Source organism: Lactuca serriola, chromosome 7 (assembly GCF_051521515.1).
Source record: "Lactuca serriola cultivar US96UC23 chromosome 7, Lser_US96UC23_V15, whole genome shotgun sequence".
Classification (NCBI taxonomy): domain Eukaryota; kingdom Viridiplantae; phylum Streptophyta; class Magnoliopsida; order Asterales; family Asteraceae; genus Lactuca; species Lactuca serriola.
Window position 1 is genome coordinate 146,200,454 of NC_136414.1, and position 12,251 is coordinate 146,212,704.

The window sequence follows — 12,251 nt, forward strand, 5'->3', positions numbered from 1 at the left end:
ATCAGCTACACCTACTATTTCCTTCAACGCATCTGATGTAGGGGCAGGGACATCATGTTTCTCCACCACTCATATTTCTCCACCAATTTCCCCTTTTCGCACTGATGACCCAAATATGATTTATGGGGATGGTGAGGATGATTTACAAGGTTTTACTTTCAGTCCCTTCACCATCAGAACTGAGGTTGATGATGACACTCCATTGACGAAGGGCAACTCCAAGCCATTCATAACAAGCTTGATTCTTTGCTTCAAGATTCTAAGCCATCTGAGGACTACTCTCAAGCCTCAGTCAAGTCCACCCTTGAAACTCTCACTAAAGAACACTCATCCAATCTTAAAAGGATGACCACTGTAGTGGATAAATCTACAAATGTATGCAACCAAACGACCAAAAAAGTCAATAAACTAATTTCTGATGCTAAATCTTTTATGAATCAATTTCAAACTTCGGTTGAGTCCAACACGGCTACAGCTAACGAAGTAATTTCGGGTCTGAATTCTTCTCTAAAATCTGAGAGAGTCAAGTTCCAAGAAGTTCATAATGGTCTCAAGATGACCATGAGAAGTTCTAGTATTCCATTTCTTCTCAACTCTCAAAGCTTCAAAAAGATTTAGCGGTGGAAAGCAAAGTCATGGATGCCCTCGCTGTGAAGACTGAGAAAGTGAAAACTCTCTCTTTGAAGCTCGAATAGTCTGAGAAACAAGTCCAAGATTTGTAATCGGAGAAGGAAGTCACGAAAAGTTGCGTCTCTGATGTCACTGCCTAGCTCTTGGATCTTATTGAAGCCATGGACTTGATGATTCCCATTGATGTGTGAAAATATCTAGGAGAAAAGCTAAGGCCTGCATTCGCTATTCTTCACTGTTTGGAAGGTGTTTCGAAACCCTCTGGTATTCCAAAATAAGGGGGAGATCAACCAAAGCCAACTGTCGTGAAGCCAAAACCAACTGTTTTTAAGCCTATGCCAGTTGTTAAAAGCGAAACTGAGCCAACGGGTAAAGATAAACTTTTCTCTGATGATCCCATCATTGATAACGAAGAAGAAGAAGAGCTTGATGAAGCTGAATTAAAAGGTGAAAGGATCGCGAAACTGAGATAGACGAACATCAACGAATTATTCGCGAAGCTGACGCCAATGAGAAGGTTGAAAAAGAAGCTCAGGTCACACTTGAGAGCATAAAGCTTTTGTTCCCTGAGTGGACTCTAAAGCGTCTTCAAAACGAAGCAGTTGACATGCCAAGCCAATATTGGTTAGAACCTGTTGTGTCCTTCGAACTTCAAAACACTCAGGACTCACAACTTGATCTTCCAATGACTCCGAAAGCTTTTAAGTTTCGCTCTTTCATCAAAGTTGTGAACGTCCCCTCTAATGACAATGGAGCTGATCAAATTATGTTCGCATTCTATCTCAAATATGTGAAACCCCAGTATGAAACCTGGAGTGTGAGTAAGATCACGACAATAAAGTTTACTGGACCTATCGAGACTAACAGCTTCCCAAATGCCAAATTCAAAGTTGTCAGTTTTGTAAGCCAAGTTCATGAATTCACTCGCACAGATCTGCCATGTATCGATCCTTATGACTGGGTCATGCTCTACAATCTGCTTATTCGAGAAGAGCAAAAATACGAATCGGTTGTCAGCCATCTTAAACTTATGATCATCTCATACATTCAAGAAATGGGTACAATGGATGTTGAGATAGTTGCTGTCTTGCGAAGGAAGCCTTCTGCTGTTCCCAAACAAGCTCTTGAAGGATTTGAAAAGCTAAAACTTTGGAAATTTTACAAGGAAGGTTGATATATGGTGTTACAAGCACGGAACGAAATGACTCTAATTATTACAAGGCGTGCTTCTTCCTTGATGATTGTACCTTTTGTCTCGAGCATGTTTTGAGTATGACCAATAAGTTCCGAGGCAACAGTGTTGGTGACAAGAAGTGCTTTTCGGATATGATCTGTTGGTAAATCCAGGTTCGCAAGGCACTGTTGAACATAATTCCTAAAGTTTTTGAAGTGCAAAAGAGGATTCTGAACCGAAGGACTCACGCTCTATTGACGCAAAAGGGGAAATTGTTAGGATTATTGTGTTGCGTCATTGGACCTTTAGTTAAGTCTTTATGTAAATGGCTAGGCCTGTCCACCGTATTTAATAGGGTTAGAGTATTTAAGATGCTTGCATGCATCATAATTAGTTTAACACTATTATTATTACAATGTAACCCTAATCACGCCTCTACAGTAGCAATTCTTCATAAAGTTCTTCTGAGGCGTGACTGTTAATCATTCAACATCTTTGAATCATCATCATTTTCTTGTTTTACTTGTCTTGAATCTAAACAATCTTTTAAGGATTATTTAATCCTAACAAGAAGGTAAGCCACATCCAAGCGTGATTTTGCACCCTAACATTCTCCCCCTCAAAGTTAGGATTGGATGTCCCGACTTCAATATCCAAAGAGCTCACGCGATCAAGACCAACTCCCCCTCGAAGTAATATCGGTCTTCAAATCCGCAAATGAATACCCGAAGCTTCGAATACCCACTCTTCACCATGTGTATCATTGCACCATGCGTACGTAGATTACGCCCTGTGTAGTGCCCCTAATCCCAAAAAATTCTATTAAGCTCTTAGTACAGCAAGCCAAACTCTCAAACTTCCATATCTGATCTAAATGGACGTCTTAATGGATAAACTCTAACTTTATCCATTTGCATGGTCACAAAGAGCACAATACCAAAACCTAGGTCTATAAAGTTATCTATTGCTCAAGAACTCATGAATGGATGGATAAGAGTGCCCAAACTCTCATTTTTATGACTCAATATCCTCAAAACATCAAAAGGAGGCACTCAAATGGTCTAGAGTAACCCATACTCACAAGAACCAAGATTAAGGGACAAAAACCGTAAAATCCACGAGCTAATTAGATCTAACAAATGGAACATCAAAATGCAAGCATTATACCTTATGGAGATTGGTGATGAAGTGCAAAGTCTGGATCTACAAAGCTTGGAGCTCACACTTGCTTCTTTAGTGGACTCCTTCTTCAAGATTTTACATAAAAACCACACTAATGCTTCCAAATCTCACCATTGATGGATATGGTCTCAAAAGAATAGTTTTAGGTAATGGAGGGTGATGGGAAGGGTTCCAAGAAGTTATAGCCCTTAAATCAGGCCCAAACCCTTAGGATTAGGATTTTGGTCAGTAACAGTTATGCCCTGCGTAACCTAATTTACACCATGCGTAGCCCATTAAAAATGCGGTCAACATTCAGCAAGCTACGCCCTGTGTAGGGCAAAACCCTAAACTCCCAATTCAACTTCAAACACCCATAACTTCTTCATTTCAACTTTGTTTTTGGTGTTCTTTATATACACATAAAGGTATCGACGAGCCCGACAATCTTATCTAGCTACTTTTGAATAAAACCATATCAAACTAAAATCCTTAATTAATGCAAAAAGCTCGAGATATCACCTTCCCAACTTTACCCTTTGCTTCAAGGCACAAATTGATGGCTTTAATAACTTAATACAACATTGCCAATCTCCGAAAAGGGCCTAAATCCTATTGATTTGAAGCCCAAAACCATCACTTGATCAAATTTCAGCCAGAAGGCTCGAAATTAGAACATCACTAAAAGCAGGTGTTACACGCATCGTGTCTTTTATAAGGCGCACCGCACTCAATGCCAGCTGGTGTTTCTGGTGCTTCCATGTGTCCCATCGATTGCCACATGTCTTCTCCGATTGAAATGTATTTTTCGTGATTGAGCATAGGCGTGCTGCACCTTTTAAGAGGCACCCCACGCATTTTCGATTTTCTGACTTTTTCTTAAATAGCAAAATACTTTTCAAATGACCATAACTTTCTCATACAAACTCCGATATTGACAAACTTTGTATCCACTGAACCGTCTCTGGGAAAACTACAACTTTCATTTAACAATCATTCACTAATAACCTTTATATTTTTCTGTTAATCCTTTGCTTAATAAGTAACAATTTTTCGGTCGTTACATGTGTGGCGTTGAGCAATATAATATTTAGTTAAGACAACCTTATCTTATGTATCAAAAACTTCAACTTCTATCAAATGTCATTCTAAAATTGAAATAAAAAGCTTTATATGGTAAATGTTATCAATTCATACAAATTGTTCATATTTCATGGCTTCTATTAACTTGAAATCAAAGTTGTAAAATGGCTCAACAATATTCGTTTTAAATTTTTTACGTATTTGATATATAAATTGCTATTATATTCATTCTTGATAACAAAAAGGTTTTCAACCTTATCTTAGGTATCCAAAACTTCAAATTCTATCAATTGCTAGTCTAAAACTAAAATAAAATGTTTTTATGGTAAATGTTATTAATTCATATAAAATTGTTCATAGTTTATGGCTTATATTAACAGAAAACTAGAACACATCAAACAAATCAAAAAAAGTCAAAATAAAATTAAAAATTTGTATTATATTTATTCTTATTACAAAAACCCTTTCATGTTAATCTAAAAGAAGAGGGGAAAAATAAACATCAACTAACTTTATAGCAACATCCGTCGCTCCTTGATTGACTTTTCAGTGGACATAAGAACATCCATCAAAACCCTCATTGTCTGCAAATATTTGTTCTTTAGATCAATGAACAACACTTTTAATCCTAAGTGCTTAGGTGAATCAGATAAATCTTTGATTTCCTCCAACAATTTATCCTTCCCTTCATACTCTTCACTGATGTCACTAAAAACCTTCTCGACCTTCTCCTTGACATTTTTCTCGTTGTCATGACCATGTTGTAGCATATTTTGTATGTTGGTCAATTTGGTGAGAGCATGAGTTTCCATTTTTTTGGGGACTAAGTCTTATTCACAAAAGTAATAAAAGTAGATAAGGTAGATGTAAAGATCAAAACTAAATAAATGATCAACATATATAGAAATGTGTGTCGACCTCCTGGAATCCGTAAGACTCTTGGCAACCAAAAAGACAAAATGTAAGTATGACTACTATTAAATGGTAACTAATCATGATTAACTTTATCATAAGACCTTTGCAACTGAAAAGACTCAATATAGTGACAATTACTCTTTAATATATCAATATGAGATAATAATAATGTGCACAAATTTACTAAACACTTTTCCATTTTTCGGGGCCTAAATTTTATGGAGAAAATTAATCAAAGTACATAAGGTAAGTGTAAAGATCAAATTGATTCTATGTAGTAATGACTACTCTTTAAAATAATAATGTGGATAAATTGAACAAAAGTAATCAAAGTACATGAGATAAATGTAAAGATCAAATTGATTAATGCAGTGACACTTACTCATTCAAATAATAATATGAGCTAATAATAATGTGGATAAGTTGACTAAACGTATTTTCATTTTCCTAGACCTAAATTTTACTGAGAAAAGTAATCAAAGTAAATATGATAAATGTAAACATCAAAAGTAAATAGATGATCAAAATATATAGACATGTGTATCGACCTCTTAGAATGGTAACAAATTCATATTTAGCTCGTAGAAATAAGAATGTGCGGTATTTAACAGTCATAGAAAAAGTTTACAACATATGATAATTGCTAAACAAATATTACATAAAAGTGTTTAAAAAAACAACACTGCACAATGACAATTAACAGTCAAACAAATTAAATCACCATAATTCTTTTCAATTATTTCTTATTTATCATTTCCCATTTTCAATCAGTAAAAATTATCACGAACAAAGACATAAACGTTTTATCATTTGAGCAATCCATTAAACTTCCATATCAAACTACTCTTATCAGTACCAAAAAGACATTGCGTGGCATGATCAAACAACCAATGCAAAGCAAAGTAACAAAGAGTAGATACCTTAATTAACAATGTTATTCAATTCCGACAAAAAAAAACTCACAACTATATAGATAAATGAGCATAAACAAATCATTTGTTGAACAAAACAAATTATCCAAGACACCCATTTATACATTAAAAAAGAACCGACTATAATGGAATTGGAAGTTCAAACGCTGTAATAAACAGACAAACATAAGACATAACCGCAACCCATCGATACGTCATTCCCAATTGAGCGACACGTCAGAAACGACCCATTACCATGTACTATTTGTTTTATTTATTTATTTATTTATTATTTTTTATAAATATCACCCAATCACACATGCTACCTTTGATAAATGATAACTCATCAAAAATTTAAGTTACAAGATAAAGATCCCTTCTTTGTTAATCAATCGACCACCGTCTTGACGGCGTCTTATGAGGTAAAGTGCGTTAGTCAATGTCAAACTACAGCGACCACTTGAGACGACTTTCACTTGCAACTGCGTTTCTTTCTTCCACCGAAACACTGTTCAATTCCATCGAATCATTGCTTCCTTCACTAGATTCAGTGCGAGTACAATAATCTTTTACCCCCCTTTTCTCATCATCAATTAACCTTCAATTTCCCCAAATTAATGCAACAACAACCGCCGCCGCCGCCGTCGTCGTCGTCGCCGCCAAGACCATCGATGACTCCTTTTAAGAAACGTCTTCTCCATAGAGTTGAAGACTCCACAAGACGTTACCTGTCTCCTACTGGTACTATTTGTATCCCCTTTTGGTTCTGTGTAGGGAAAATTGTTCATAATTATACGTAGGGGTTTTTAATTAAAACCCTAGCAATGAATTTTGTTACAACTCAATTCACGAGCGTAATTCTTAACCTTCAATTACGAATTCGTTGAATTCGGTTCAAATTAAACGGGCTGCAGCTTCTTTTTTTCTTCTTTCCGAATTTAGTATGTTTTATCCATTAAATGCTCAATTCTGAACTCCTTATAGACTAGGCTTTTTGAATTTATCAGCTACAGCCTACAAGACTATCAGAATTTTGATTATATATTAGCGGTTCCATTAATATGTACAATTCGTTGAATTTGGTGTTCATACGTTGATTCATAATAGCAATCTTTTGTTTCTCATCATGATTCTTAACTGTTTGTTCTCCATTTCACAATCTTGCTCCGTTTATCTATCAGATGAAAAGGAAGATGAAGAATACGCAGTGGAAAAACAAGAAAGCCTGCAGATTGAATACAAAAATCCCTCTTATGTGGTAGAAGAAGATGAATGGGCTGGACAAGGAGCCGAAGAAGAAGCTCATGGAGATAGATTTGGAGGACAATATATAACAGAACATGATGAAAAAGTTGATGAGGAAGAGTTAAGTGAGGATAATTTCTATGATGAACATGGTATGGATCAAGATAGTTACAAGAAAGAACGCCATGATGTGGTTAGAGAGAGACAAAAGAAGAAAGAATTAGAAGTATTTGTTGGTGGATTAGATCGTGATACAAATGAAGTTGATCTTAGAGATGTTTTTAGTCAAGTGGGTGACATAACCGAAGTGAGACTCTTGATGAATCCAATGACTAATAAAAACAAAGGCTTTGCTTTCATAAGGTTTGCAACTGTTGAACAAGCTAGACGTGCTCTTAATGAGCTCAAAAGACCAATGGTATTTAACTATTTAACTATTTAACTATTCATTCATCTTTTTCTTCCTTTCTTTCTTTTTATACAATCAAGAATTGAATCATTGATACATAGCAATATAACATAATTTCAGATCAATGGAAAGCAATGTGGAGTCGCTCCAAGTCAAGATAGTGACACTTTGTTTGTTGGTAACATTTGCAAGACATGGTCAAAAGATATGGTATGTTGAATGTTCTTTTTCTCTTTTATATTCATTTGGATTCTTTCTTTTGCTTTTGTGCTTTATAGTCTTGTATATGTCATATGGAAACAGTTTCTGTAAAGAAACCCCTTTTGGGTGTTATTGATTTTGCTTTTTGAAGCATAATAATTGAGTTTTAACTTCTTTTTCAGTTGAAGGAAAAGCTAGTGCGATATGGGATAGATAAATTTGAAGAGTTGACATTAGTTGAAGATGTGAAAAATGAAGGAATGAATCGAGGGTTTGCTTTCTTGGATTTTCCATCAAGAGCAGATGCATTAGAAGCTTGCAGACGTTTGCAGAAGAGAGATGTCATATTTGGAACTGATAGAACAGCTAGGGTTGCTTTTGCTGACACATTTATTGAACCTGATGATGAAATCATGGCACAGGTAAGTTATTATTTTTCAACACATTGTATGAATCTTTTCATGATGATTTGTTGTTGAAGTTGATTTATATTTATATAAGGGTATAATTGGAAACACAGGTGAGGACTGTGTTTGTTGATGGATTGCCTCCTTCATGGGAAGAAGATATTATAAAAGATCATTTAAAACAATTTGGGAAGATTGAAAAAGTTGAACTTGCTAGAAACATGCCTGCTGCTAAAAGAGATGATTTTGGTTTTATTACATTCAGCACACATGAATGTGCAGTTTCTTGTGTTGATGGGATTAATGATTCAGAGCTTGTTTTCAGAAACAAGAAGGTTTGTTTTACTTCTTACTCATTTAAGTCATGTTATAAACAAGGGTAATTTTGTAAAAAGTCGTCATGACATAATCGGGAAAGCCTCCTTTTGCTGAATTTCTCATCTAAGGTGTTCTTTCTGCATTAAGTAAATATCAGATTACAAAAGTGAAAACATAATATTTTGGATAGTTTTCTGTTTAACCACTAATACTTAAAGTTTTATACAGTTTTCCAAATTAACCATTTTGACATGTTATATCATTTTTCAGTTTTTGTTATATCAGATTTCACTAGTAATTTTCCAAATCAACAATCTGACCTTCTATAAAAAATGGTTAATTTGGGACAAAATTCTGAAACCTTTATGATTTGATTGTAAAAAAAAAGTAAGGGATTTTATTTTTTCATTTTTTTGGAAAAAACCCTGAACTTTGTTTTTTATTTTTTTTTTCTGAAAAAAACCCTCAACCTTCTACCTGCTTCCAAATAAACCCTCACCTCTTTTACTTTTTCTCGAAAAAACCCCTCACATTTTACAATTTCTTTTGGAAAAAAATGAAAAGATACAAGGTCTTTATCAGGCAAAAAAATAAATTTAAGGTTTAATCTTGAAAAAACATAAAATATAAGGTCTTTTATGAGTTAAACCACAAGATTGCCAAAAATATAATGGTTTTCTGTAATTTTCCGTTAACTACTCAAAAAAAAAAACCAATTACCAATATAAACTTAATTCATATTTTGTAATCAACAAGATCTATAAACTTAATTATTCTATAACTTAAAAGATCCAAATAAAGTTTTTCCAAAATAATAATTTCCAATTTCCATAGGTGAAAGTTAGAGCAAGGCTATCTAGACCTCGCCAGCGAGGCAAATCTGCTAAATATGCAAGAGGAGGTTACACAGTTGGAGCAGATGGTTATGGAAGCTACAAGGGTGGCTCATGGGAGGCTGGTGGTGGTGGTGGTGGTTCTAATCGTATGGATTCTCATAGATTCACAGACAGAGGTAGAAGAAGCATTCGGGATAGAAGTCCATATGAAGGAGGAGGAGGTGGGGGGCGTAGAAGGTCATTTGACTCCCGAGTTGACCGAGTTGACCGGGGATATGATGTTTCTGTTTCTGATAGAACTTCTAATAGAAGACCATATACATCTACAGATAGATCTATAAAACGAAGATCACCAGGTATATGTTATAGAATAATATTTTATTTATTTATTTATTTAGTTTTCTATTTATAGTTTTATACATGGTTCATTCCATTCCTTTGTGATTCCATTCCATCAAACCAACCAATGGAATGGAATCACAAAGGAATGGAATGGATCATAACATTTGATTATCATGTTGAACAAGACATTGTAACATGTTTGTTTGTTATCTACAATTATAAAAAACTAAATGGAATTAAATTGATAAACTTCAATCTAATGAAAATATTTATATTTATATTTTTTAGATTATGAAAGGAGCAACTTTAAAACAGATTACACAAGGCAAAACATGGGAATATCTTCTTCAAATGAGAGACAAGTGTATAGAGATTCTTATTCTTCACGAGGATCTGGATACATGGAAGATTCTTCTAGAACTATTTCTAGAGTTTCTGGTAGAAATTCACATCTTTATAATGATGGTGATGATGATGATGATGTTGATGATGATGGAAGAAGATATATGTATGTAGATCATCCATCAAGATTCAATGGTGGTGGTGGGACCCGAAACTTTAGTTCCACTTTAAAACGACCTTACTCCTCAATTGTAAGTCAATTTTTTTTAATATTTTGTTTTATTCCCAATATACCCCTGCTCATACAATGGTATGTTTGTAGGAGGAACATCATCCTCGTTATAGGAGGCAATCAAGATCAGATTTTGAGTATGGAAATAGTTCTGATTTGGTGTATAATGATCGGATTTATGGAAATGAGCCTACAAGGTTTGCCTTTTTTTTTTTTAAAATTGTTTTTTTTTCAAGATTTTAATTATGGTTTTTTATTTTTATTTTTATTTGCAACCAACCAATCAGACAGTTTATTCAGTAAAAAAAACAAGACTTCATTCTTGCATCATTTATCCATTTGAAAATAAAAGATTTTACATGAAAATTATATTGGAAATTATGAAAAAACCATTATATTTTTGGCAATTTTGTGGTTTAACAACTTGTACTTTATTTTTTCAGTAAAACAAAAAAGTTTCATGCTTTATTATTATTATTTTTTTTTTTCAATTTTGGAAAATTACCAGTGAAATCTTTATTCTTACATCATTTATCCATTAAAAAAAAGATTTTACACTAAAAGTTAAATATAAATTTACTAAAAAAACCATTATATTTTTGGCAATTTTGCAGTTTAACCACTTATACTTTGTTTTTCACATATTTTTTCAATTTTGGAAAATTACCAGTGAAACCATATATAACATGTCAAAAAGTTTGATTGGAAAAAAATAATAATAAAATACTAGTGATTAAAAAATTAAACCATAAAACACCAAAAAAATATAATGGTTTTTCTGTAATTTACATTTCTTAATAAACCCTACAAAAATCGTTTCATTTCTCTGATAATGTACACATTTGCCAGGGTGGCACGTGGGTCCCGTTCCGGATACAATGGAAGTAATCCAAGCCATTCTCATGGAGTATACGACAAGAATACTTCCAATGGAGGATATAGAAGAGGTATCATTATTATTATTATTATTATTTTTAATTTTATAATATTATAATTTCATGATAATTTATACAAACTTTTCCCTCCAAATTTCAAATTTATCAGTCGAGATGAGCAATGAAGATCCAGAAGAGCTGTACCCTAGATTCGGCAGAGACCGTGAGTCACGAGACTACATTCCTTCACGATCAGATGTACTATTTTTTTATTTTTTAAATTATTTTATTAAGAAAAAGATATATTTATTTTTATTATACTTTTATTAATATAGTCCAAATGTTATTCAGATGCGTGGAGAATCATTCTCACCTGTCTACTCGAATCATCGTGTGGCTGATGATTACTACTAAGGTGAGCTCTTGAGCTCTTGATCTTTTTTTTTTTTAAAAAAAAAAATTATTTTTTTACCTTATTTAGGTAAATAAATAACAGAGAGAAAGAAAACAGGATTCCCAAGAATTCTTTAGAGGTTTAAATCAATCGTTGAGTTTGGGGTTTGTGTATTCAGATATGATGAGCTGGAGATTGTGGTTATGTATGATTATGTTATTGAGATTTTAATAAGAAGTAAGAACACATGGTTTTGTTTTTGAGATTGCATCACTTCACTTGACTTCACATACAGAATTATCGGGATTATTTATTTATTTATTTAGAGGATTTGTATCATAAAAAAACTAGATTTTGAGATTGTTTAATGAGAGAATCAAGTGGATATTCTTTATCGACACCAAGGATTTTGAGATATATCGGATTTTGAGAAGATTGGATATTGAGTAGATATAATAATGGAATCCCACCATTGAAGCTCTGCAAATACACACCAAGTATTGATGTGAGGAGAAACGAATATGAGACTTTGAAATATAAAGAATTTTAAGGATGGAAGGGAGCGACATTTAAAAAAAAAAAATTCAACATTTGATTAAAAATGCAATGCTCTGTTTTTGAGTTGTTTGTGCATCGACTTCTGGTTGTTGGTTGTATGAGTTTTGATTGGATATGGAACGATAGAAGATCTAAAAAGATCATGAAAATTAGGATGGAAGATCGGTTTGACTCATGATCATAGATCGAATAATGTAATAATGTGTTAAAGAGTTTGA

At 33.6% G+C, this 12,251-nt stretch overlaps 1 protein-coding gene across 3 annotated transcripts; it reads left to right on the forward strand.

Moving 5' to 3' along the window:
• The first annotated feature begins 6,285 nt into the window (after nt 1–6,285).
• On the forward strand, nt 6,286–11,735 carry LOC145061530 (uncharacterized). Of its 3 annotated transcripts, none has more exons than XM_079009039.1 (12): nt 6,286–6,615; nt 7,056–7,537; nt 7,649–7,738; nt 7,912–8,151; nt 8,250–8,471; nt 9,289–9,646; nt 9,921–10,225; nt 10,297–10,403; nt 11,056–11,153; nt 11,251–11,339; nt 11,433–11,496; nt 11,563–11,735. In XM_079009039.1, the coding sequence occupies exons 1-11, from the start codon at nt 6,492–6,494 to the stop codon at nt 11,493–11,495; spliced, it is 2,178 nt and encodes a 725-aa protein (XP_078865165.1). In that variant the 5' UTR covers nt 6,286–6,491; the 3' UTR covers nt 11,496; nt 11,563–11,735. The 3 variants fall into 3 exon arrangements, with proteins under 3 accessions (XP_078865165.1, XP_078865164.1, XP_078865163.1); XM_079009038.1 differs by having other exon boundaries at nt 11,578–11,735; XM_079009037.1 differs by having other exon boundaries at nt 11,433–11,735.
• The last annotated feature ends 516 nt before the right edge of the window (nt 11,736–12,251 follow it).